Genomic DNA, 24,942 nt, shown 5'->3' with positions numbered 1-24,942 from the left:
TTTCCAGAAGAAAGAAAAGCACAAGGATGTTCTTAAGCCCCCAACATAATAAGGAGCTTATCAAAGATTTTCAAGCCAATACTTACTGATGAGAGTGACTTGAAAACTGGCCCAGACCTGATAAATTGCTTTTTCCATTTGGTTAAAGGTGAGAATGTTTCTAAAGTCTTCTCTAATTTGGAACCAAGAACGCCTACTAAAGATGTATTATAGGGGCGCCAGGCTAGCACAGCCAGTAGAGGGTGAACTTTTGATCTCAGGTTCGTGAGTTCAAGCCCCCCACACAGATCTTAGAAAGAAAGAAAGAAAGATGTATTATGTATCTTTTTTCCTTGTGGCTTCCCTGAACTATGCCATAAAGAAGGTGTCCTAAAGCCTAGCCGGCTAGCCGGAAACTCAGTATGTGTATTTCAGGGCTGGGAATGGGGTGGGGAGAAAAGATGTCTAGCTGAATTCTCTACAGGGAACATTACCCTCATTCACTTTCCAGTACGGAGACCTGGCAAAACCAACACTGAAAATGTACATGAATTAAGTTAGCAGCCAAGACAAAGGCCCTAACAATACCATGTAATCCGCACGTTCCCGAACGGCCTCCGGAGGTGCTAATGGAAAAGTCTCTGTGGCACGCCCACCTGAATGTCTGTATGTGTGTGTACGTGGGACTCTGTAGCTGGGAAGGGCACACGTTTCCACCCATGACCAGACAAAACAGAAGCAAGGAGGGGGCTGACCAGTCGAGCATCTATATAGGAAGAAGGGCGGGGAGGAGTGCAGAAAGTCAATACACCAAAGAAGCCAGATCCTTCTTTATGGGGCCTGCCAGCCTGGCTTCCCCGGCTCTCTGTCAGAGTCTACTCAGGAGCGTGGGCTCTGTTTTCCAAAGGAACTGTCTCGGAAATCATTTCCACCTGTATGCCGTGGAATCAAGTCCGTCTGACTTCCTCCTTTTGCTAAATCCTCAAGATGCTGCCTGTAAATTCAAAGAATTTCAAGCACCAACAGAAACCCCCGCCCCTACCCCCGGAACACAGTAGTTCTGAACATCTGTTGTTTACAAGGGCGCAGGCTGAGAGCTGCCAGACTTGTTCCACAACCTCTCCTTGAAGACAGAGGCTGCTAGGGAGGGATGTCTACACTCCATGCAAGGATGCCTTGTCTCGACCGCTTAAGTAGAAATTGGCAAACACAGCTCAGCATCCTACCGTTGAAGATAATCCTACTTTGTTCGATTCATTTTCTAATCCTGGTTCTTTAACCAGCTGTACCCAAAATATGTTAAGAAGCAGAGCTCTGCTTATTGATCTTCCCTGAGTTGAAAACCCGAGGGGGCAATGATCCAGTGATTGGTGGCAGTGTAAAAGGCCAGGAGGTAGCAGGAAAGATGATCCCTTTTCAACTCTGAAAAATCCAAACCCTCCTTTTTTTCTCATTCTCCCTAAATCCTTCATTAACACTGAGCTCTTCCCATATGACTCTGTGTCTCTTCCCAGCACGATGCCTCAGCACAGCGAAGGAACTGGATATTAAAGTCTTTACTTCAATTAACTTGGGGCCAAACCTAATTGAGAACATAACTGCTATCTTTTACCTTTTCCTGCCTAAGCCAAGCACAAGTCCCTCCTGAGTAATCCACCTTCCCTCCCTTCCCGGTGACTACTAGAACCTGCCACAGACAGGGTCCTATTTTTAGAATCATGTGCCCATGCGCATATGTGCTCTTATTATTCTCTGTCAGCCCGTCTGATGTTCCCCATTTCAATTATGAAAAGTCCTTATGGCAGAGACTGTCTTTTCTTCTTATCTTGTAAACCCTCCCACTTAACGCAGTCAGCTCCCAATAAAGATGACATGGCTTTTGCCTTTAAAAGGGAACTGGATCAAAGTCAATTCATTTAATTGGCTGCGAATTCCTGAAAATTAAAGATCCTTCGAACCAGACGCACATTGCTTCCTGTGTCTACCGCAGAATTATTATGAGACTTACGACAGCCGAGAAAACAAATACTGAAAGTTTCCTGCACCCCAGCACTGTTGTTAAGAGGCACGATCAGCAGCGGCTGGCTCCGGCAAGCTGAAAGCCTGAGGTGTGTCCTGCTAGCATTCCAACGGCAGAGCCTCGGAGGCACCGGAAGCCCCAGCATCGTCCCAACTGCTCATTAAAGCATGTTTTGCTCCCAAATGCCCTCTATCATTTCATACCCCGAAAGGATGCTACAAAGCCATGGTTGCAGAAACGCAGCAGCTTCTGTTTGACCTCATGAGCCAACCCAGTAGACCACAATCTGGGATGCTCACGACCGAGGCTGCTGGTAGACCTGACCAGGCCTGGCGTGCTTTCATCCACCCCGGCTTGCAATCAGGACCTCAGCACATATTTATGGAAACCCACGATTTGCCCATTAGACATCAGAGGGAAGACAAATGCCCTCCTTTTGATGATTATGAGCCTGGGTCTAAAAGGAACATACCAGGCTTAACTACCTGGTTCAACATAGCTCATGACCCCTTGTGAACATGACAGCTTATAAGACAAAACGTGCAACTGCTTTTTATAGGAACCGGACGTAGAATTATAGAGAGTCACATAATTGCATCGCTCCTGCCCAGTGCAGCCGTATCACAAAAATCAGGAAGGAGGATCAGTTTGGTCATTCACAAGGGCCCACACACAGGGGTCACTGAGGAAAAGGGAGACGGAAATGATGCTACCTGGGGCCAGGCTTAGGAATGCTTCACTCCACACAGGGAATAAATAGGGCATCTAATCCACCAAGGTCTTACCTGGGATAAGTATGTTCAGTCCCATCTCCTGAGGACAAGAGCAGCCCTTGTATTTCCATGTGCTAAGTGCTGTCCTAAGGGCTTCATGTACATTAATTCTCTTACTCAGCAGAACAGCTCCATGAGGCAGGTACTGGTAGGACCCTGAATTTACAGACAAGGAAACTGAGGCAACCAAGAACCTTCACTACAATCACCCAGCTGGTAAGTGAGAAATCCAGGATTGCAAACCCAGGAAATATGCTTCGAGAATTGGTGATCTTGACCGCCATGTTATCCTCCTTCTGTGGTCGTGATAATTATATCAGCTACCTTTTTTTTTTTGAGCATCTGTAAGTTAGAGGCACTACGCTAGTGCTTCATATGTATTATATCTAATCCTTAAACAACTCTTCAAGGTGACTATTAGTCTCTACATTTCGCAGATGAGTGAACTGAAGCTAAAAGGGGTTAAGCGACTTGCTCAAGGTCACAGGGCTGTCAGTGGAAGAGACAGGACTCAGACCCAAATGTGTCTGGACTAAAGCTCTCAACTTAAAAAAAAATAAATTAAATAAAAAATAATAATGAAGCTCTCAGCTTTTACTACTAAGTCATTTTACTACTAAGCTCTACCAAAGAGCTTTCGAATGAATTTTGTCTTTGTTCCAAAGACTGGCCAGCACCCTGTCCTGCTGACCTCCATCCTGCCCTCCCAAAACTGCCTTCGTGTATCTCTTCTATCCTGCTTTTGTCCATGTGTGAGGAGACTTCCCAAGTCTTCCAAAAAGGACCCAAGCACCACCTAATTCTGTATGGACTAGGCCAACAAGACACTCCTCAGGGGACCTTTTGTTAGTTTCTAAATAAAGATTACAGCTTGAGCCATGGCAAAGAGAAGCCAACCCTTGCTCAATACCAGATGCTACATCTGGGCAAAAACTTCCCCAAGGGAACAAACAGCTCCCAAATATGTCCAAAATGAAGGAGTGACATACTGCTCCCAGGAAGTGAGGGGTTCTTCCTTTCCGGCAGCTTCAGGCCTCCTCCTACCTCCGTCCTCAAAGTCATCACTACTCAAAAGAAGGAACTTTCTGGTCCGCCACCCTTTTCTGATTTGCAATCACAGCTGTAACAACCTCGATGGCCAACTGACTCTGCTTTTCAACCCCCTGCTATCCTGTCAGGCTGAGGAACAGCTCTGAAGTTAACTCCAGAGGAAAAATCCATCGATGGTAGGTGACGTAACTGCAGAGACAGTACACAATCAAATACTGGGCCCGGGGCCAAGAACATGGACTCTACAAGAATGTCTCTCTAATTAATTGTGTATCTAACCTCCCACTGAAAGGCATATTGCAGGTTGAATGTCTGCGAGATTCCTGAGATACTGGGTCCTTGCTCCCTCACCTCCCTTCCCAGAGTTGCACAATTCATAATCAGCCAAATAAGAGGGTTTACTTTCCAAGTGTATCTCTTTAATGTCCTGCTAATTTCATGTTAGTGAGAATAGGATATTGTCTTCTTCCTATCCCCAACCTAGCGCAATGCCTGGTCCTCAAAATGTGTACTGAACGAATGCACAAATAAATGTATCTTTTAAGTCACTTTTCATTCTCTGCAATCTGAGTACCACAGACAATACAAAGGCTGTTTCCCTCTTTTTTCCTCCTAAACCCTTAATGTTGGAAATCAGACACTGCCACAGCCTCGATCATCACCTTGCTATGAACATGCCCAAATATCTACCCAAAACCCAGACTTCAGCCCTGAACACAAGCCCAGACCTTTAGCCCTGAACACAGCCATTGATTTTCTCTCAATTACTGAAAATTTCAGCTTCAATATCCTTCTAGCATCTTAAACTTAACAACAAAAGCCAAATTTCTCGTACTGTACCCCTTCAAAAACAACTCTTCCGACCTTTGGTATTTCTATTAAAGGCACCATTAATCTACCAGTCACCCAAGTCCAAAAGAACCTTCAACAGCCCTCCTTCTTTTGTGTTTCCAAGTTCACTTGAAACCTGAATCCCATCTGTCAGCAATTCCTGTAGATTCTTCCTGCACCAGGTGTTTTCCATCTGTCTCTAGACTGGAAGCTCCAGGATTGTAGGGGGACAGTTTTCCTTTTGCCTAGCATGTGTCAGTCACATGGGAAGAGCACTATACATACTTGCTAAGTGGTCTGAGAGATCAATTTCTGTCCCTTTCATTCCTACCATCCCACCCTAATTTAGATCCTCATTATCTGCTGTGGCAACGGGTTTCACCATCTCGAGTTTCCAGTCCTTTAGTCAATCACCACCATTAAGATTAAGGTTAAGCTTTGGTAAGCAGAACTCAGACCTCAGCTTGGATCCTAGCTGTTCAAACCTGTAGGTTTCCAGTGTCTATTGCATAGCGCCAAATCTCTGTCGAAAGTCAAGGCCCTCCACAATATGGCCCTATCTACTTTTGCCCAACTCCTCCACACACCGTTGTTAACCAGCCAAACCAGCCCACTTGCTGCGTCCTGAAAAGCACTTTGTACTTTCCTCCTGCTGTGCCCCTCCGTGCCTACAACATCCCCTCTCTCCATCGATCAAAATCCTACCCATTTTCTTAAATGTCTGGTTCAAATTCCATTTCTTCCCTGAAGTCTCCTGACCACACCAACCGTGCTGCTTCCCTTCCGCAGCACACACATCTTGCCTTATACTGAAGATGTGTTATAGTATTCAGGTAGAATTTCTCCCCAACCGGACAATAAATTCATTTGGGAAAGAACCACTCCTTCTACTTCTTTGGATCTCCCTCCTCTAAGAGTCTAGAACAATATCTCAAAAATATTCAACAAATATTTGTTGTTAAGGAAAAAGAAAAGCTGGAAGAAAGAAAAGATGTTGGCAGTGGGTTTTACAGTAGCATAAGGTCTCTGCAAAGAACACAGCAGGATAGCGATGTAGGAGGATTCCTCTAAAGATTCGACAGGCAAAAAAAAAAAAAAAAGGAAGGAAAGAACTGAGCTATTAAAAGTAGGAGATCAAAACCAAGTGAGCTATGACTGAAAGGTAATTTACAACAAGTCTATGTTAAAAAAAAAAAAAAAAACACAGCCACAGCCAAAGCATTATCAATTAGAGTCCTGCTGGGCAATATTAACACAGATTCCACTTAAAAGAGACAATCAAAGGCTTAGCAGCAAGTAGGAATACATTTATACTCTTCAAGGAGCCAAAGAAAATGCAAGAACATCTTCCCTAGGAAGACTTCCTACCCTCACATAGTATTTTATCTCTGCTCTTAATCAAACCAGGCGGATAGAATTTCAGACAGGAGCAGGTTCACCCACCATTCAAAGGGAAGGAGGAAGCCATGTTCCCTTCTTAAACAAAGCAGAATACGGTAGAATCAAATAAACGCTATGTAGTTCCATCCGCAGCATCTCTCATTCTTTCTGCGGGGGGAGGGGAAGAGAAGGAGCGTGATGGGACCGCAGGGTCAGCCTCTGCAAAGGAGTCAGAGCTAGGAGGGCTTTAATGAGGATGTTGGCTCGGAGCACAGTGTGGGAGAGGACAAAAGGTGAGCAGGAGCAAAGCCGAACGGGAAGCAAAGCCGAAGAGTGACAGCCTAATGGCTTCCTGGGTAAGAAGTTGTCCAAAAGAAGAAAAAAGCAGCTCAGCAATGTTTGTCCCTAAATGCAGTCACTTAAAACCCTCACCAAATACCCAACCGAACTGAGTGCGACAGGCTGAAATGGAGCCAGGCTGAGAAACTGGCCTGGAAAAGGGCGGGGCGGGTCCCTGTCGACGGACCTCGGCCCCGGCCACCCTGCCGCAGCCGGACCTGGAGAGTCTCCACCGCCCTGAGCCGCGTCTGCCCGGAGCTGCCGTTGGCAGCTGCTCTCCTGGCAGCGCAGAGAGCCAAATCCATGGCATTGCTGGGCCAACAGCTGCTACAGCTCCGGGGGAGGCGACGAGTGCCCGCTGAGACGCTCTGGGCAGAGAATGAACTATTCTCGGGATCAGCCCTAGAGTCAGCAAAATCGAGGCTACACTCCACCGGCTGAATGAAAATACAGTACAACTGCCGCTCCCGAGAGCCGGGAAACCCACAGCCCTTCTTCTGGCCCAGCCTCTCTGGCCTGGAGTGCTTCATGCCCTCACGCCTCTACTTCTGAGGGCACGACTTCGGGTCAGGCCCAGGTTAACCTTCAGCTCCCGCTCCCCGCCACACCTTAACAGGGCTCGGGCTTCCCGGGCTGTCTCCGAGACTGATCTTCTGTGGTGTTGCCATAGTTACCGTCCTGAAGCACGGCCATAATTAGGTTCCTTGCTCAAAAACTATCAATGGCTCCCCATGCTTATAGAATAAACCCTGTCGCCTGGCAGTCCCGCGCTACTAGGATCAGGCCCCTTCCAACTTTTCCAAGCTTGTTTCACGATTGCACTCATTATTCCATTCCTCCAGATGAGGTACCCACAAGTCTTGTGTTTGCAACTCTGTGCCTTCGCCGACCCTGTTCCTTCTGCCTGAAGTGCTTCCTTCCCCCATCCGTCAATCCTCCTTCTGCAACTTCCGCCTTCTCTCCACTGAATTCAGCTCACAGGACCAGTACCTAGCACCTGCACTTGTGTTTTCCCATTTCCCAACCGCTGACCTTCACCTTCGTGAAGCCCCGCCCAGTCTGTAACCAGAAAAGATGTCTGTCTATTCCCTATGCACTTATGGCGCTTTGTATGGAAGGGTGGACATGGTCTTTCACTGATGCCGTGGCAAGGCTGCAAACAGTCCCCTACTATGTTTCCTCTTCTCCTATATGAATAGAAACTCTACCTTCTGGTCTCCCCCCGCAAGAACCCAGAGGGCTCACTACCACGCTGTCACATCAAACCTGAGCTCCTCTCTCTGCCCGCCTGCCAAGGCGCCGTCATTTGGGGTCTGCTCCACTTCCCTAACCTTATTTTTCACTGCTTTTGAAAATATCTGAAATCTCGTAATATTTTGCTCAGACCTCCACCGAAGCCCCTTTCACGTTACATTGTTCCCACGTCTCTCTTGCCTGTTAGCGAGGGTTCCAGAGCTTACCTCAGCCTCCAGAGGAATCGGCACAGAGGGCAGCACCCAGCAGGTACTTAAAGGGGGGGTTGGTGGGCAAGTAGATTGTTGCTCAGGATAAGATCAGATAGGAAGCTATTAAAGTAAATTACCCATCAAGGGACAGCAAAAGGAGTGAAGTCCCCTCTTACAAGCTCTTAGAGCACCTTGTAATTCCGTTCCGCAACACTTACCTCAACTCATCTAACTGTGATTTGTTTAATGTCCGTTTCCTCATCCTGCTGTAAGTGTCCTACGCTAGACGCGGCGCCTGTTCACAGCTATACCCATGGCACAGTGTCTGGCTTGAAGGAGTTCAAGGAATGTGCAATGGATATTTGTTGAAGGAATGGAAAAGAAACTTCCTTCTAATGAAGGTGGATCCCTCCCTCGTCCCCCTGTACCCTGGACCCCCTCGGCAGCAAACGCTTCTGCTTCCTCTCAAGGACACGCGCTGTTCTCTGCTACACAAATCTACCCTCAAAACCTTGCCCAAGTCCCACTTGCTTCCTGAAAACTCTCCTGACTGTTCCAGATCCTTTATCTATCTCTGATGATTTCTCTCTGACCTCTTATCACATCTATATTCCACACAAAACCAATGATTTCTTAATGAGATCAGTATTGCTTTGCTCTCTGGTTGCTTCCTGTATTAAAAATCTTTTCTCCCCAGCCAGATATGGCCCCCTGTGGAGACACAAAATAAACTTCTCTTGTATCTTCCAGTGCCTGTACAATACGGAGTACACAGACAGCTCTTACTAAATACTCACTGGTTGTTTGGGGGGAGCAGTGGGATGAAGCCAGGTACCAGCTTTATCAGAAGGGAAATCAATTCTTCCAAAACACCCTATCCCTTGTATGTGATCTTAATCAGAGCAATTCAGCTGACTTAGAGATTAGCACATCTGTACTTTAATATATAGTAAATATGTCTTTAAGCTGAAAATATGATAGTACTAAAAATCAAATGCTATTTTAAACTTAGGAGTAGCTTACCAACAGAATAAATCCAACATTGAGTCATTTTTCTAAAGCAAATGATTTCTGTCCCAAATCTTCATTTATCATATACTAAAATAACATTTTATTCTCTCCGGATTGCTTATTATAAAGAGAACAGGACTTGGGAAAGATAAGGAGCTCTGAGGACAAAACATCTGGAGGAAATTCTCATTCTGGCTTATACTGAGAGTATCATCTGTTCTCCTTAAACTTAGCCTCCATATTCATTGCTCAAAGCTGGTTCGTAAAAGAAAATTTGTGTCCCAAATTATTAGAGTGATAAATAAAAATAGAGAATGGGGGAAAACAAGATATACTTGGCATTAGTTCCTACATTCATTCATTCATTTACTCATTCAACAATGTTTAATGAGCATCTATTATATACCACATACTGTACCAGGCACTGTGGGAGGCTGAAAAATGAATCAGCAAAAGCTTACACCGTCCATGAAGGGAAGAAAATGAAAGGCAGACAGTCCAGAATGCCCTAATAAAAGAACAAATAAAATGCTATAAAAATCAGAAAAGGGAGAGCATTCTTTCCTTTGGGAGAATCAAGAAAGTTTCTTGGACCATCATGCATCTGAGACGGGTCTCAAAGCCCAGGTATGTCTGACATACATCTCAGGTATGTCTTTGACATGCAGAGATATAAAGAATGGGGACCTAAGTTCAAATAACAGGATGGGCAAAGGCCCGTTGGAGCTGATGTTTTATTTGGCTAAGGTACAGTAGAGGGAAAAAAAACCAAAGCAGAACAGGAAGTAAGGTTGGAAAGCCAGTCAGGGCCAGATGTAGAGGGGCTTGAAGAAAAAGCCCAGGTGTGTATACCTCTGTGCCTAGAGCAGAACTTCTCAAACTTTAAAGTGCATACCAATCACGTGAGTCTCTTGTCAGGGTAGGTCTGGGGATGGGACCGGAGATTCTACATTTCCAACATCCTAGGTGGTGTCGATATCGGGAGACCACACCCTGGGCATCAAGAACATAGACCGTGGGAAGCCATTGCACAGAGAACCCGTCCAATCTCCAGTGTGTTCCAGGAAGGCTAAATCTGCTAAGAGCGGGTTGGGCAGACTGGAATGGGGAGAAGCCATACACTGTGGACCCCGACGCTAGTTGTTTGTTACAATCACCTGCAAAGCTTTTACACCATGCCGTTACCCAGGCCCTGCTCCCAGAGATTCTGACTTAATTGCTCTGGAATGAGGCCCAGATTTCAGCATTTTAAAAAAGTACTCCAGAGAATTCTAATGTGAAAGCAGAGTTGAGAATCTCTGCTGTGGATAATAATGAGTAATGCAATCATTCAGACAACAGGGGTGATGATCTAAACTAGGGCCATGGCAGTAAGGACAGAGTGAAAGCGTCACTTGCATGAAATGCTACCCAAGGAACAGACCATGTGGGCAGTGAGTCAGACATACGGCGACAGCACCATTCACTTCTTCCGATTGAAGACAGTTTGGTCATTTGTTAAGAACACAGACTCTGGAGCTGGACTGCCTGGATTTGAATCCCAGCTCTGCTATTGATTTACTAGAGGGTGTGTGTGTGTGTGTGTGTGTGTGTGTGTGTGAGAGAGAGAGAGAGAGAGAGAGAGAAAGAGACAGAGAGATATCTTAAGCAACCTCCTAACTTCTTTATGACACGGTTTCCTCATCCGTAAATTGGGGATATAACAACAATCAATGCACAAACTTGTGGAGATTAAATGATTAAATTAAATACATACATTAAATTAAATACGTAATACTCTTAGAACCACGCTTAGCACACAGGAAGCGCTCTGAAAGTGTGTGCTGTCATTATTAGCACAGTTCACCATCTCTTCTGACCCCTCTAGGATCCTGACCTGCATATCCGACCCATACGGAAAGACGTCCTTGAAAGGGCTCTCTACCTTTAGCCAGTCAGAAGTCCCTGGCGCACCTTTCGAGAAAGCGCACGGATCTAGGTGTCACACCCCGCCTCACCCCCTCCCGGGCCCCATTCCCAAGGTCCCTGCGGAAAGCAGCCTCTCGGAGTCCCTACTTGAACTGCTGGTCCTTGGTGCTGCGCGTCTTGGCCAGGAAGCGCTCAGCCAGCTTCTCCAGGTTGCGGGAGTAGTCCATCTCGATCTCCGCCTTCTTCCGGAAGAAGTCCTGGAGGTCCTGGAGAAGCTGCACCCGGAGCTCACACTGCTGATCCAGGCATTTCATCTGCTCCGTGAGCTGGGCGCGGATCTCTGCAACACAAGCAAGGCTAGACCGTCAGATGGCGATCCCTAAAGTCAAGACACAACAAAACAGAAACATACATACCCACATTTACCCCTTTTATTTAGTTAGGAACTTAAAGCCTTTAATTAAAAAAGGGGGGGGGCTCAAGCTTAACATGGCCATAGGATATGAGGCACCTCCAAAAATTCCACCAACCCTTCTGAGACCACTAAGAAACTGGAACCAGGGATCTGCTGAATCATTTAAGAGAAACTGCTTATCAGGCATCTGCTCTTGGGTTACCATGTCCTGAGCACCTTACTGTGTTTCTGGCATACTGCCAGAACTTGAGCTCTCTTTTGGCTGAAAGCCTAATGATTCACCTCTCAGCCATCCTGTTCCGTAGGCACTACTTTCATCCCCATTTTAAAGATGAGAAAACTGACTCTTAAGGAAGTCAAGCTGCTAATGTAGTGCAGCTGGGATCCAAACCCAGAAAGACTGACTCTAGAGCCCAAGCTCCTACTTTTTATACTTTCTCCCATGGTCTCAAGATGTATTTCTGCATCTTCATGAAGGAGGGTGAGTGACCGTCGGGATATTTTAATGGAGATACACAGGGTCCTGCCCCAGATCAAACAGTGGGGATCAGGAACGCAACAAGCACCAGACTTCCAGCCAAGCAAACCTCTGAGCATCGATCAGATTTCATAGTTTCCAATTTCACAGAATGTAAACCAGTCTTCAAGGAGCTGATTTTTTTTTCACTAAGAAATAACCACTCACACTGTTGTCGCTTCATCTTCAGGATGCTCAGAGCCTCTTTTGTGTCAAAGCTAGAAATACTTCTGGCTAAGCCCTAGCTTGCGGATTTCTGCCTAGCCGAGAGTCCTCACCCAGGGTTAGCCAACACCCTCTCTGGAACCACAGCAACGCAGCTCCAGATGCAACCAGAGCTGTGTCAAATACGGCACAGCATTTGTTACTGACAAGAGCCCTGGCACCCACGGGGAGCAGCTTGCCAAAACCAGACGCTTTCGGCTCAGAGAAGGCCCGCAGTGCGTATGCTGCGGAAGCTACGTTCCAACCCCCGGTCCCGTCGCAGGGGAGCCATCCTTTCACACCTTTCCCCTGCAAGCCTGCTCAGCTCCAGTGCGTTAGGCTGGGACGGTGGTTCCAATCCCAGGGGAAAAGAGCACCTATGTAATTATGCCTTTCCTTAGGCGTGCCCCAAAGTCATTCCCAAATCATGGAGTCATAACAAAGCTTTCTATCTATGCCATGTAATGCAGGGGGCGGGGTGGTAAGGAAATCTAGCCTTTTCATTTGAGCTCTGGATAAATCAGGGGCAAGTCCAGGATCAGAGCTATGAGGCTGAAAGGTTTGCCCACCACTCTTAGGAAGCAATGACAAGGGGCAAATGGTGCCTTTAGCTTCGCCTTAAAGTGACTGGGCGTCTATAATCTATCCTTATCTTCATTTTTGTCTCTGTTTTCACCCATATCAGAATGTAGCACAAGTATCTGGTTCTTTATGGGTGATCTCGGGGGATCTGTAAGTGCAGTTCTCACCCTCTTCGTCCCCATGCCTTCCCCTTGCCAACCGTCAATGCCAATCAGGCCTACGGGAACCTCACCTGAACTGAAAGTGAGCCCCAGAGGATGGTTTCAAGCAGACAGAAGGCTGAGCTGAAAAGCCGCCTACCTCATCACTCATCAAAGCTCCCTTGTTCTGTGTTTTTTGGGAGTCTGATTACAAGGGTGTTGGGGGAAGATGTGCAGAGGGCAATGTCAGGCATCTAGCTCTTGCCAGAGATTTCTGGGCCTCTTAAAGGGAACAGCCCTTGTCAAGACTATTCCTAGAGGTATCTGTCCCCCTTCTACCTATTGGTAGACAGAAGTAGAAGCTGGCAGTAGTAGCCCCTGGGTGGGCAGACTGGGGGTGGAGAGCGCATTCACGCTGCTCACTGATATTACTTACAAAATTGCCCATTAGGGAAAAATCAGAGCATCGTGGGGCCAAAAGGCTCTCCAGGTACCCAGTCAGTTTCAGATTTGCAAGAGGACGTAGGTGGGAAATGGGTCTGTCCGCCCCCTCGGAGTCACCTAAAATTCACGTAAGACTTGGCCTCAGTAATCTCACTAACCAGGAGGGCAGAAAGGAACACAGTACAACATACTATGCATCACGCTCCAACAAAAAAAGGAGTGTAGGCACATTCCCAAGATACCCATGAAGTTCCAGAGGTAGACCCCTCCAGGATTGCCCTGGCCAAGGAACCAGCACTTCCTAGGCGGCCTCTGAAAGATGTGAACCAATCTAAGAAGGACCCAGGCACATCCAGCCAACACAGACATGCCCCTGCCTTTCCTGGGTGCCTCAAGTGGCCAGCGTAATACAAAGTACACCCCGCTCTCGGGCATCCCCAAGGGGACTCTGAGAGGAAGGGTTACTGAGGACCCTTCATGGGGCTTTAAATGCATCATCTCATCTCATCTCCACAACTAGCCCATCAGGTATCCCCAATTATCCTGACGGCACAGGTAAGAAAAGTGAAGTAAGACCTGTTAAGTCACTTACCAAGGGGTCATACCACCAGGGGCAAGTGAGGCTGAAGCTAAATGAAGGTCTAACTTGCCAAAGAGCTTGACTGTGGACCAGGGAAACAAGAGACAGAGAATACAAGCCTGGAGGCTCTGGAAGTATTTCTGGGTAAATTACAGTTTCTATAGCTCCCACCTATGGAACATCCCCTTTTCCACCTTCTAGCTGAGAAATCATTCAGAATCAAGTCTGGACTGGCCCACTGACTCGACAGCGAGCCATGTTCCGACTAGCTCACGACTGGTCTGGGCCCCTTCCCTGCTTCTTCCATCTACTCTACAGGGCAGCTTTGGAGAAAGTGTTTTTTTTGTTTTGTTTTTTTTGTTTTTTGTTTTTTGTTTTGTCCTGGGAGCACACCCTGAGGTCTGCCAGGATGCCCAGAGGGCAGAGAAAGTGAGGAAGCAATGACACCCCTACCTGATCCAAGAAAAGTAGAGTCTCTGCTACTAGATCCCAACTGCTACTGTGGTGGATTCCTGATCCCCTCCACTGAGCAGCTCCCCCCCCCACACACACACACAACCTGCCTAGAAGGAGAAACCTCCCTGGCTGCTGGCCTCAGGATGCCCACACGACATGTAAGGGGGCCTCCAACCACCCCCACCTCTAGGCCTGCAGCTCCAGGACAGAATGGCTGCTCTGTCCGGCACAAAATGTGCTGCTTCAGACTTTTGCTGCTGCTGCTGCTGCTGCTGCTACTGCAAAGACAAACAATGGTCCCCAAGAAGGCAGCTGTGCCAGCCCCAGTCCTCTGTCCATGCACAGAAGGGGCAGGAAACAATAGGCCACTGAATGCCAGCTCGCCTGGGCCATGTGCCCAGGCTGGAGGCCCCTCTGTTCCCCGGCCTACCAATAAACTACAGGGGCAGAAAGAAGAAAGGGGCAATTTATAAAAACACGGAGGAATTCCTTCCAATCCCATCGTGTGCTCACGCGAGTACGCACGTGCACGGGGTGTACACTCAGACACACACTCGCACCACCCACACTGTGCTTCACCATATCCACTCAGGAAGGCATGTGAGGTCCAGTTTGGATGAGCGTCCCTGGGAACTGCAGGTGATGGGGTCCTTGTAGGTTCGGTCCCTAGAACTTGAAGAAGTCAGGCTCTCGTTTTCTAGAGGCAGCTGTACCTCAAGGGATGCAAATGAATTCCATGGTCATCCACAAAGCCCAAGTACAAGGTCACTATGAGCCTTGAGTGATACATGCCAAAACGACCTCCCCTGGGCACCAAACACAGCCCATTTATTCACTAAATCTTTACTGAGTCCTGTTGTACAGTAGAGCCTGAGCTAGGTGATGGTGGGGATGAATGAAACAACCCTGCGCCCTGCCCTAACGAAGCCTGGCTTGACAAAGAAAGAGAGGAAAAGAAAGCAAGGACAGTCTTATTGCTTTTACTTTTAATACTGGTTATTATAGCAAAGTCACGGGAGTAAGTCCCAACCCAAAGACCAAGGACGAAAAAAAAATCATCAGTAGGAGACAAAAGAAACCAAAAAAAAAAAAAAAAAAACAAGCCTAAGAAAAATTCAACATCCTCTGGCTCTTTTTTCTATTACTTTTTTCTTTTTTTAATGACATTTCTGTAGTTTCCTTTGAAAAAAAGAACAAAAGTTTTAAAACTAGTTTCCTGAACATCAGAGTTGACCTTTGGTTGATACTTCACTCAAAGATTCAAGTCAAAATTTAATGCCACCGTTGTGGAATTAGACAGTGGTGATCACTGTACAAGCTTGTGCACACACTGAAAAACAACCCCACTGAATTCGTGTACTTTTAAAAGGGTAAATTTTGTGGTATGTGAATTACATCTCATTTACAAAATTTAACGCCCCCCAAAATCATGTTCTTTTGAGCGCCATCCTGCTAGCTAAGGGGAAAATGGCCCAACAAAGTGGCACCAAAAAGAGGAAGGAATTCTTGGTTTCCATTTCTCCATTTGCATGGGCTGAATCTCAGTTCTGCACTGAATATTCTTAAAGCCTATACCGGAAGCTGCCCCTCTGGCTGGAAAGCTTGGCCATGACATTGAACTCCACGAGCAGACCATTGTTCCATCATTTCCAAACGGTGTCAGATTAAAACCAGCAAGGAATGCTTTTATGCATGAGTTCAAATATCGGATCGGCAGACATACCCATACCTTCCCCCGGCAGGTGCCGACTCCTTGTCCACACTTGGCCACAGCTGAGATCCTAAGTACACCTGTCCTGGGAGTTAGAAGGAGGCTCATTTCCATTTTGGAAAGAGGGTGAAAGATCACAAGAAGGATGAAATTAGAAGAAAAATTAGCCCTAACAGGATACTGATCATTTAATAAAAACAGGGCCTTGCCACACTTCTAATCATGTAGATGCTAAATTATAGAACACCTGCCAACACAGGAGACACAGTCCTCTGAAAACTGTCCTCACTTCAGAGAACACCCAGGGAATTCACCAGTCAGCAGAGCAGAGGAGAATTTTGTTCAGTCTGTTGCTTTCAATCCAGAGATATCAGTCCCTTTCTTCCCCTCTTTCAAAATTCCTTCTTCAGGAATTTTCTGATGAAGTCACACAAAATCCCCTCCTAGGAGTCCCACATTTCTGAGGAGAAAATGAGGATGGGTGGGTAGGTCAGGAGAAAAATGTAATCTCACAGGAGGGTTACACAGGCAGGCCCTCGCCTTCTCCTTGATGATCTGGCACCTAAGGGATAGGAGCTGCAACTTCCACCGGTTCTGTTCAGAACACAGGGCATGAGATCAGCCCATGTACCCTACTGGAACTGGGACTGACTGCCAGTCTTTTTCCACAGAATCTGCCTTACCTGCTTTTAGCCCTTTCACAAACACATGATGTCACCTCAGCCACCTCAGGAATATTAATTCCTAGTACCTTTCCAGCAAGTGTTATATAAGAAGACAATTGAAGCTTTCATCAGGCTCTACCCTGCGTATCTCTTACCAAGACCTCTTATCTCAAGGGTAATCAGCCCCTATCAAAACTGTTCCCCAGGAAACAAAATGCTCGGATGCCCTGCCAAGTCTGGCTCTTCACCCTACTGGTTTGCTCTTCTACAAACTCAGTAACGGGAGGGTCTTCCAAAATCCTTATTGGACAGATGACAGAACCAAAGCCCAGAGAAAGGAGAGGAACTGCCAAAGATCACATAGCTATTTAGCTGTGGATGTCGGACTGAAACCCAGGTCATTGGGTTCCCAAGCCACTGTCCTTTCTTACCTACTCTTATCATAAAAATGTATTTGTGCACCTGACGGGTGCACCAAGAATAGAAAGACAGCAGTCCTCACTCCAAATTAGCACAACACTAGGGAAGAAATCAGTGAAAAAGCCTATAGCAAACAAGGAGAAATAATAGTAGAAATAAACGAGGTGTGCTCACAGTAATAGAGGAAAAGGAGACATATATCAGCTTCAGTCCACCTGCCATACCCCTTCTTTCAATGCCTGATACTATCACTTATGGTTGAGTTGTCACTGTTCCAAGAAAAGGCCATCATCAAGCTACTTTTGATAAAGTAGAAAACAGCAAATACTCCTCCTCGAAGAGTGACTGATGGCCTTTTTCATCGTTACTTTACCCTATTAAACACAACATAAAACTAGACATGAGTTAATCCAACAACCAAACAATAATAGCTACGAAGCTTCCAGAACAGGGGATGTGATAGATAATTATCTTTTCTCCTTCTCTGCATCTAGAGCCTCCCCAACTCTTAGTCCATGTGGTTTTGGTAAAGCGGATTCCACCTCTGCCCTCTCCAAAGATGGTGGACATTACCTACAGGCCAAGAGCTGAAGACAATGAGAATCCGAGACTGCGGCCGCCATTTTGCCACCATGACTGGAAAGCCGGTTTGAGAATGGAGCTGACCCGGAGAAAACAGAGCTGAGAGTTGGGAAAAGGAAACTTGAGCCCTTGAACCAAGTCATGGCCAGATGCCAGGCTTATCCCTGGCCCCTTTAGCATCATAAGCCAACTCACTCACTTTTTTGCTTAAAATAGTTTGCATTGGATTTTTGGTTCCTTAGAAACAAAGGAGTCCTCATGAATAAAGTGAAGGATTCTAAAGTGCTCGGAAGCATCATTAAGTTCCCTATGCTCAAGGAACTAACAATCTAATTGTGAAGACGGAATCAAAATATACATTTTTGAAATTTATGTACTAATGCACTACCTAAGTTATGCTAGATATTATGTTACATAAATTATGCCCGGTATTTATTTAACAGATAGATAGCTGTATTACCTAAATTTTCATGTTATTGTATACTATATGGTGTGTGCTGTATATGTATACTTGAATTTAGGAATAAATACTACTAATAAAAGTTTTGAGGACTCAGAAAGTGTAGCGAGGACTAACATGACTAAAGCAAGGCTTCTTGATGAAAACTAAAGTCCTTGAGAGGAAGAATTTGTCTCTCCAGTTCACCAACATACCTCTGGGACCCAGAACAACATCTGGCAGGCTGTCAAATTTGTGGAGGGAGGAAGGGAGGGGGGAGAAAGAGGCAGAGAAGAAGAGAGGACACAGAAGTCTGAACTGGTGTTCCTAGGATGGCTAGAATTTCAGTAAGTGGAAGGGTGAAGAGGCCATATTCCAGAGGAAGATTAAGACCTAAGCCAAGAAATGGGAATGTTTGAACATGGCCTTTCTGTGAGGTAGTGAGGAGGATGGTTGAGCTAGAACAAAGGGTACCTTGAGGCCTGGTCGGAGATAAGGGTAACGTGGGGAGGAGCAGCTCAAAAGCTAACAGAGGAGTCTGGATTTCATGCAGCCAGAAATGGAGCTGGTCAAAGTGTGTGTCATGCTGAAAAAGAGCCGAAGGAAGATCAGAGGAGGTCTGCTGGATGGGTTCCTAGGCCTTCTAAATTAAGAGATGGAGTGAGCATTAATGTGCAATCCAGGCTGAACGGTACAGAAGTCACCATGAGCAGGAGAATTCCATGAGTGGAAAATCCCTGCCCACACCAGCTCTAACTATTAGTAATAATACACGCTTTAGAGCCAGTGGTCCTAAAAACTAGGGATTCTAAACTATCCCTCCCTAGGCGGTGGTGAGCAGAGGGGACAGGTCAGAGAGATCTTTGGGTCTAAAGGCAAGACAGTGATCTTGGCAGGAGGAAGGCAGGAGTGAAGTTCTGGTCCCCCTGGCTTCCCTTTTCACCACGGTTCTTTCTGTTGTACTTTTAAGTTTGGCCATCTTCCTAACTGTCTGCCTGAGCAGTAGATTATCCCAAAGTTATAAAAAAAGAACCTCTCTTCTCCTTGCATTAACTTCACACCATCTAAAAACAACACACACAGCTCTGGAGACAAAGGGAAACCAGACCATGGGAAGGAAGAGGAGAAAAATGGTCCTAGGAGTTTCCAAAGGACACTCTGTCACCCATTAACTTGTAAGCCCCCCAATGAACACAGAAAGCAACCTCGTAAAGCCAAGGGGGAGGAGGGTGCAAAGGGGAATATCTCAATGAACTTGAATCATCGCAATTGCTCTGGCAAGCTGCCTTGGGTCTTTCAAGTGATTCAACAGAAAGTCAAAGACAAAAGGTTCCCAAATGAACAGGCTGCTACATCAAATGCCAAAGTAGTAATTTTAGCTCCTAGGCCTTGCCTGAGATGTTTAAGAAACAAAATTCCCAAAGTCCAAAGTCTAGAATTAACTTGTATTACAAACTAAAGATCTCCAATGACATGACCAACAGCTCCTCTGGGAAATGTCACCTGATGGCCCTCATTTCGGTGCTAGAGGCCAACTGAAAGTCGGTTCCCCAGGACCACAGTGATCAACCAACAAATCCAGCAAATATTTATCTTGCACTGTCCCTGTGCAAAGGTCCGAGTAATGAATCACAGGACCACACAAGAAAATATAACACACTGTCTTACTCTCAAGGAGTTTACCATCCAATTGGGGGGGGGGGGGGGGGACTAAATGCAATAGTATTCAACAGCATAAGCCTGTGCATACTAAGCACCAAAACAATGTTTGAGATGCTCAGAGACGAGATCAGTATAAACCAGCATGGATCTGCCTTAGTCTTGGGGCCTCGAGCTGGGGAGGATTACGGAGACATAAAGGTGCCAAAGGAAGGAGGGCTGCGGCTACTAAGGCAAAGGCAAGGAGGCAGAACTGGGCAGATCTGGCTCAGGAGGCTCTGAGTAGCACTTCTGGGTCAGAAGAGTATGGGATCGCGGGGCAAGGAGCGGAACAGAAAAGCAAGATGCAGGTCAGATACAAATGCAGTTCATAAAGGCTCCGTAAACTGCAAATAAAGCAAGGGTCTCGAAGAGCAAGAGGATGGCACAAGCAGAGTCCAAACCCAAGCGATCTCCAACCGAACAATGCTTCAAAAGAAAAAATGTCAATTTAAACGTGTCCACTATAGTAAGGGACAACAGTAAACTGTAGGCTGCTCAAGATTCTAGCACAAACTAAATACAAACCAGATGAGTATTAAAATCCAGACCCTAAATTCCTAGAGCGCTGACTCTGGAAGGCTTATCTCCTTCTGCACAGGATCTAGCTTGGCAGGAGGGGTCGACAGGTTATTCCAGGTGTAGTTCAACTAGCATGGACCGAGCACCCACTCGTTGCGGGGCAGGGAGAGGAACCACGATGATTACAGAGGACCGAGACATTCACTTGGTCTTTGAAGTGCCTGTGGAACTTCCTGTTGGAAAAGGCAGCTTTATTTTCCAGTCCGGAGCTCCCAGGAGAAGGTCAAGTCTGGACACAGGCACTTGGGAGCCATCAGCAAGTAGACAGAAGTATGACGTTAACGATAAAAATGAACACAGTTGCCCATAGAAAGCATTCAGAATGAATGAGAAGTAAGCCTAGGCCTACGGACCCCTCCATTTAGGTGGAAAGCAAAGGAAGAAGAGATGGGAAAGTAGACTGAGCATGAAAGACAGATCTACAAGTGTCAGTAACTGCAAAGCACTTAAATAAGAGAGCCGGGCAGTTTGCTAACGTGGATGGTTAGAGCAGTCAATCACTACCAAGAACATGCTAGGCAGACCCTGTGTATACATCACCCAAGACCAGCACAACCGCCTGGCTGGCCGGCTGGCCAGCTGGAACCGCTCATGCCGCTCCAGCTACTGCGGCTGGGCCTTGGCCTTCAAGCCGGACAGCGCCTGGCCCTGTACCCGTGCAGCAGGCCTCTCACGTCCCGCCCCAGGGACTCCTCATTGCCACGGAGGCCTTAGGTTTGGACAGACTGCCCCAGCCACCAGCCATGCGACCAAGAAGCACAGGAGAGCTGAAACTCCATGAAGTCAACCCTCAACCAACAGATGGGAGTGGGCAAATGGAATCTTCTCTCTCCTTGCCCCAAGGAACGCCTCAGAGACGCAGGAGCTTCCTCTAGCTTCTCTGAAGATGTCCCGTGGGACAAACCATCAGACTCTGGTGAAGCTGTCGCCAGTTTACAAGCGGCCTCTTACGTTTGCTCTCTTTCCCTGCCACTTGTCACTTCCCTTGTCTCCGCATTCCTGCTTCCCCGAGGTGGCTCTCCCAAAGAAAGTGTAAGCCTGTGTGTTTGGCTCTATTTTCTAAGAAACCCAGACGAAGACACTTACCATGTACCAGGCACTGTTCTCGATGCTGCATAGACCGTCTCTTCTGCTAAGCAGATCCTTGAGAATAGCTAACCGATTATTTTTCAAGAAGTCAACATATACATCAAGCGATGGGTTGGTTATAAGAACTCGTGTCGTCGACTACAGCTTATTTTCTCTCGAAAGGAAAACTGCCTCCACTGAAGTTACGGACAGGCACTGTCTTGTCTAAGATGGTATTCAACAGGGATCATAGAAACCATTTATTAAGTACTTACTATGAGCCAAACAAGCTCACAGAAAGTCGAGTCACCATTCAAGTGTAAAGGTACATGATCTCATTTAATCCTTAAAACATCCCAATGGGGTAAGCTTGCAGGAAAGCCAAGTGGTTTAAGAGTGCAGACTCTGCATTCGGAGGGACCAGAGCTTCGACTCTGGCTCTGCCGAGAGCTAGCTGTGCATCCCTGGATAAAATGCTTAATCTCGGGGCACCTGGGTGGCTCAGTGGGTTAAGCCTCTGCCTTTGGCTCAGGTCATGATCTCAGGGTCCTGGGATCGAGCCCCGTGTCAGGCTCTGCTCAGCAGGGAACCTGTTTCCCCCATTCTCTCTGCCTGCCTCTCTGCCTACTTGTGATCTCTGTAAAATAAATAAATAAAATCTTTTAAAAACTTTTTAAAAAAATGCTTAATCTCTGTCAATCTGTTTCACTATCTATAAAATGGAGCTTGTAACAGCAGCCGTACCCATGGGTTGTTACGAAAACTGAAGAGATGAAGGGCTGACTATGTGCCGGGTGCCCCGTGAGTCCCCATTAAAAGTCAACTTTGACTCCTCCCACTTTTACAGATGAAGGACCACAGAGGTTCAGAGATTAGTGGACTGCCCGAGGTCACCCAGACAGTTAAAGATCACAAAAGGATTTGAACCAGATATGTTTACTTCTAAAAACCGCGCTCTTCACCACTTCCCTGCCTCTGTATATGAAGCTGAGATACGGACTCGTCTGGTTGTCTTTCACACAGGAACCCTTCAGTTCCCAGTTGGCAATGTTGATTGGTTAATAAAAGGGATCCCTGAATTTCTTCAATTTAACAAATAAAAGTCATGGGGCGCCTGGGTGGCTCAGTCGGTTAAGCGTCTGCTTTCCGCTGAGTTCATGATCCCGGTAACTGGGATCAAGCCCTGGGTCCGGCTCCTGGCTCAGCAGGGAGCCTTCTTCTCCCTCTCCCTCTGCCTACTACTCCATCTGCTTGTGCTCGCTCTCTCTCTGACAAATAAAAATTCTTTTAAAAATAAATGAATAAATAAAAGTCCTCATTCTCACTATCTCAGCTATGAATGTTTAAGTATATTGCAGAGGGAAGAGGAGCAAAACAACTTTTTTCATTTCCTCTTGAAAGCAAAAGGGAAAAGTCCATGCCCCCACCTAGAGATGCTTTCAACTGGAGAGGCACAGAGCAAAATCCGCTTGGAAACCAATCTGGCTGGGCTCAAAACGCCAGCTCTACCACTTACTAGCTGTGGGATTCTGGGCAAGTTAGTTAACTGCTCTGTGCCCAAATGTCTCCATGTGTAAAAGTTCCACAATAACGATACCCTCTTAGAAATTTAAGGAGTTAATATTTGTAAACTCATCAGAACAGTTCCAAGTACATTGTACTATATATATTTCTGTTAAACACACAAACCAACTCTGCCTCATGGTCTGTGCTATCCTATAACTCTCTAGACAAGAAAGTACATAAAGTCATAGGTATCAAATAGAATAAATTAGTGGCTTCCAAACTTTTACAAGACAACACACACACACACACACACACACACACCCCAGAAGTTTCATAAACTATGTATCCTTACTACATGCTATAAATTCATATTTTCCATGTCTTTTTTTTTTAAGATTTTATTTATTTATTTGACAGAGAGATCACAAGTAGGCAGAGAGGCAGGTGGAGAGAGAGAAGGGGGGAAGCTGACTCCCCACTGAGCAGAGAGCCCGATGCAGGGCTCAATCCGAGGACCCTGAGATCATGACCTGAGCCGAAGTCAGAGGCTTATTAACCCACTGAGCCACCCAGGCGCACCTCCATGTCTTTTTTTAAAAAAAGATTTCATTTATTATTTGATAAAAAGAGCAAGCACAAGCACAGGGAACAGCAGGCAGAGGGAGAGGGAGAAGCAGACTCCCTGCTGAGCAAGAAGCCTGACGCTGGGTTCATTCCAGGACCCCAGGACCATGATCTGAGCGGAAGGCAGAGGCTTAACCAACTGAGCCACCCAGGCGCTCTTCCATGCCTTTTTAAATGCTAGCTACAGCCCACTAATTTCATTTCATGACCTGCTCATTTTTCGACCTACAGATTAAAAAGCTCTAGAATAAACCACATGACCACGAAAAACAGAACTAGAACACAGTCTTCAAACCACTCAGCTCCTTCTTCACGGTTATTACTGAGTCAGAAAAGGCCTAAGTTTCACTTCCTGCTGGAAAAGAAACTGTACATTCTGGGTCCTCCTCCCATTCCCTCCACAGTTCACGTGAACACTAGAAATTCGGAGACCACCAAGGAACCAGCGGGCACTTCCCGTCTCTACAACTTCTGTGACTGCCTGATCGGATGTGCCATCTGTACCAGAGAGAGTTCCCTGGCTCGTTCCCTTGGTTTCGCCTTCCTGATTTTGAGGCCCAGCAACTACAGTCACCCATCATATCTTTGGAGGGAAAAAAGAAAAAAAAAATACTGCTGATCTAACAAAAGAGAGCAATGTCATTATATATACAATAAATGGATTATAAACAGAAGAGATGAACTTTGTTAGTGGTTAAGTTTAAAAAAAAAAGTTATTTTCTCTTAGAGACAAGTACTGAAATATTCAAGGATCAATAATGTCTGGTATTTGCTTCAAAGTGATGGAAGGGAGTGGGAGGGATGAGGAGATATAGACAAAACAGGCCTGCGGTGAGCTGAGCAAGGTGATGGGTACATGGGGGGGGGTCAATAACACTATTCTACCTACGTTTCTATATGTTTAGAATTTTTCACAATTAAAGGGTTTTTTAAATCTAATTAATGGCATGTTTTTAAAGGGGGGGGCTTAAGATACATAAACACAAAAGAAGACAATAGGACAGAACAAATAACCAGATAGAGAACACAGATCTATTTCCTTAAAATGAAAGAACTAAATCTGCAGGTAGAAGAAGCATACTGTAGACCAGGAAATGTACATAAACTGTCAATATCAGGACATATGATGTTTAAATTTTTAAACCTCAAGGATAAAGAAAGAATCATTTAAGAATCAATGGAGAATAAAGCAACATTCCTAACAAAACAGGGGTCAGATTTCTCCAAAGCAATGACAGAGGCCTGAAGATGATGGCGCCATGTTCTAAAAATGTTATCAGGGAAAATAACTGTGATCCAAGAATAGTACGGCTAGCTGAGTCAAGTGTAAAAGACTCCAACATCTGCAGACTTGAAAGATCTCAGCCTATATAGACCCATGAACCCCCCTCCTGTGAAACAGAAATCCTGCACCCAATAGATAAATCAAAATAAAACCACAAGCAGAGAGACACTGTGGTAAAAGAAGAGGCAGGAGACACAGTGCCAAGAACAAACACAGGAGAGTGTGCAGGGCAGAATGTAAATGTTAGCAATACTGCCAAGCAAGGAAAAAAAAAAGAAAAAATCCAGA

At 46.1% G+C, this 24,942-nt stretch overlaps 1 protein-coding gene across 9 annotated transcripts in view; it reads right to left on the bottom strand.

Annotated features, from left to right (window-relative positions):
• The window catches only part of SRGAP2 (SLIT-ROBO Rho GTPase activating protein 2), a 231,027-nt gene that overhangs the window by 131,477 nt on the left and 74,608 nt on the right, over positions 1-24,942 (bottom strand). For all 9 annotated transcript variants that reach the window (XM_059413278.1, XM_059413277.1, XM_059413276.1 and 6 more), the window contains exon 3: positions 10,884-11,076. In XM_059413278.1, the coding sequence (XP_059269261.1) occupies positions 10,884-11,076 (193 nt within the window). The remainder of the gene's footprint in view (positions 1-10,883; positions 11,077-24,942) is intronic.

This window comes from Mustela nigripes, chromosome 10, assembly GCF_022355385.1.
Source record: "Mustela nigripes isolate SB6536 chromosome 10, MUSNIG.SB6536, whole genome shotgun sequence".
In the NCBI taxonomy this organism is placed as follows: Eukaryota; Metazoa; Chordata; class Mammalia; order Carnivora; family Mustelidae; genus Mustela; species Mustela nigripes.
The sequence above is the reverse complement of the archived record's forward strand: the minus strand, read 5'-3'. Positions and strand labels throughout refer to the sequence as shown.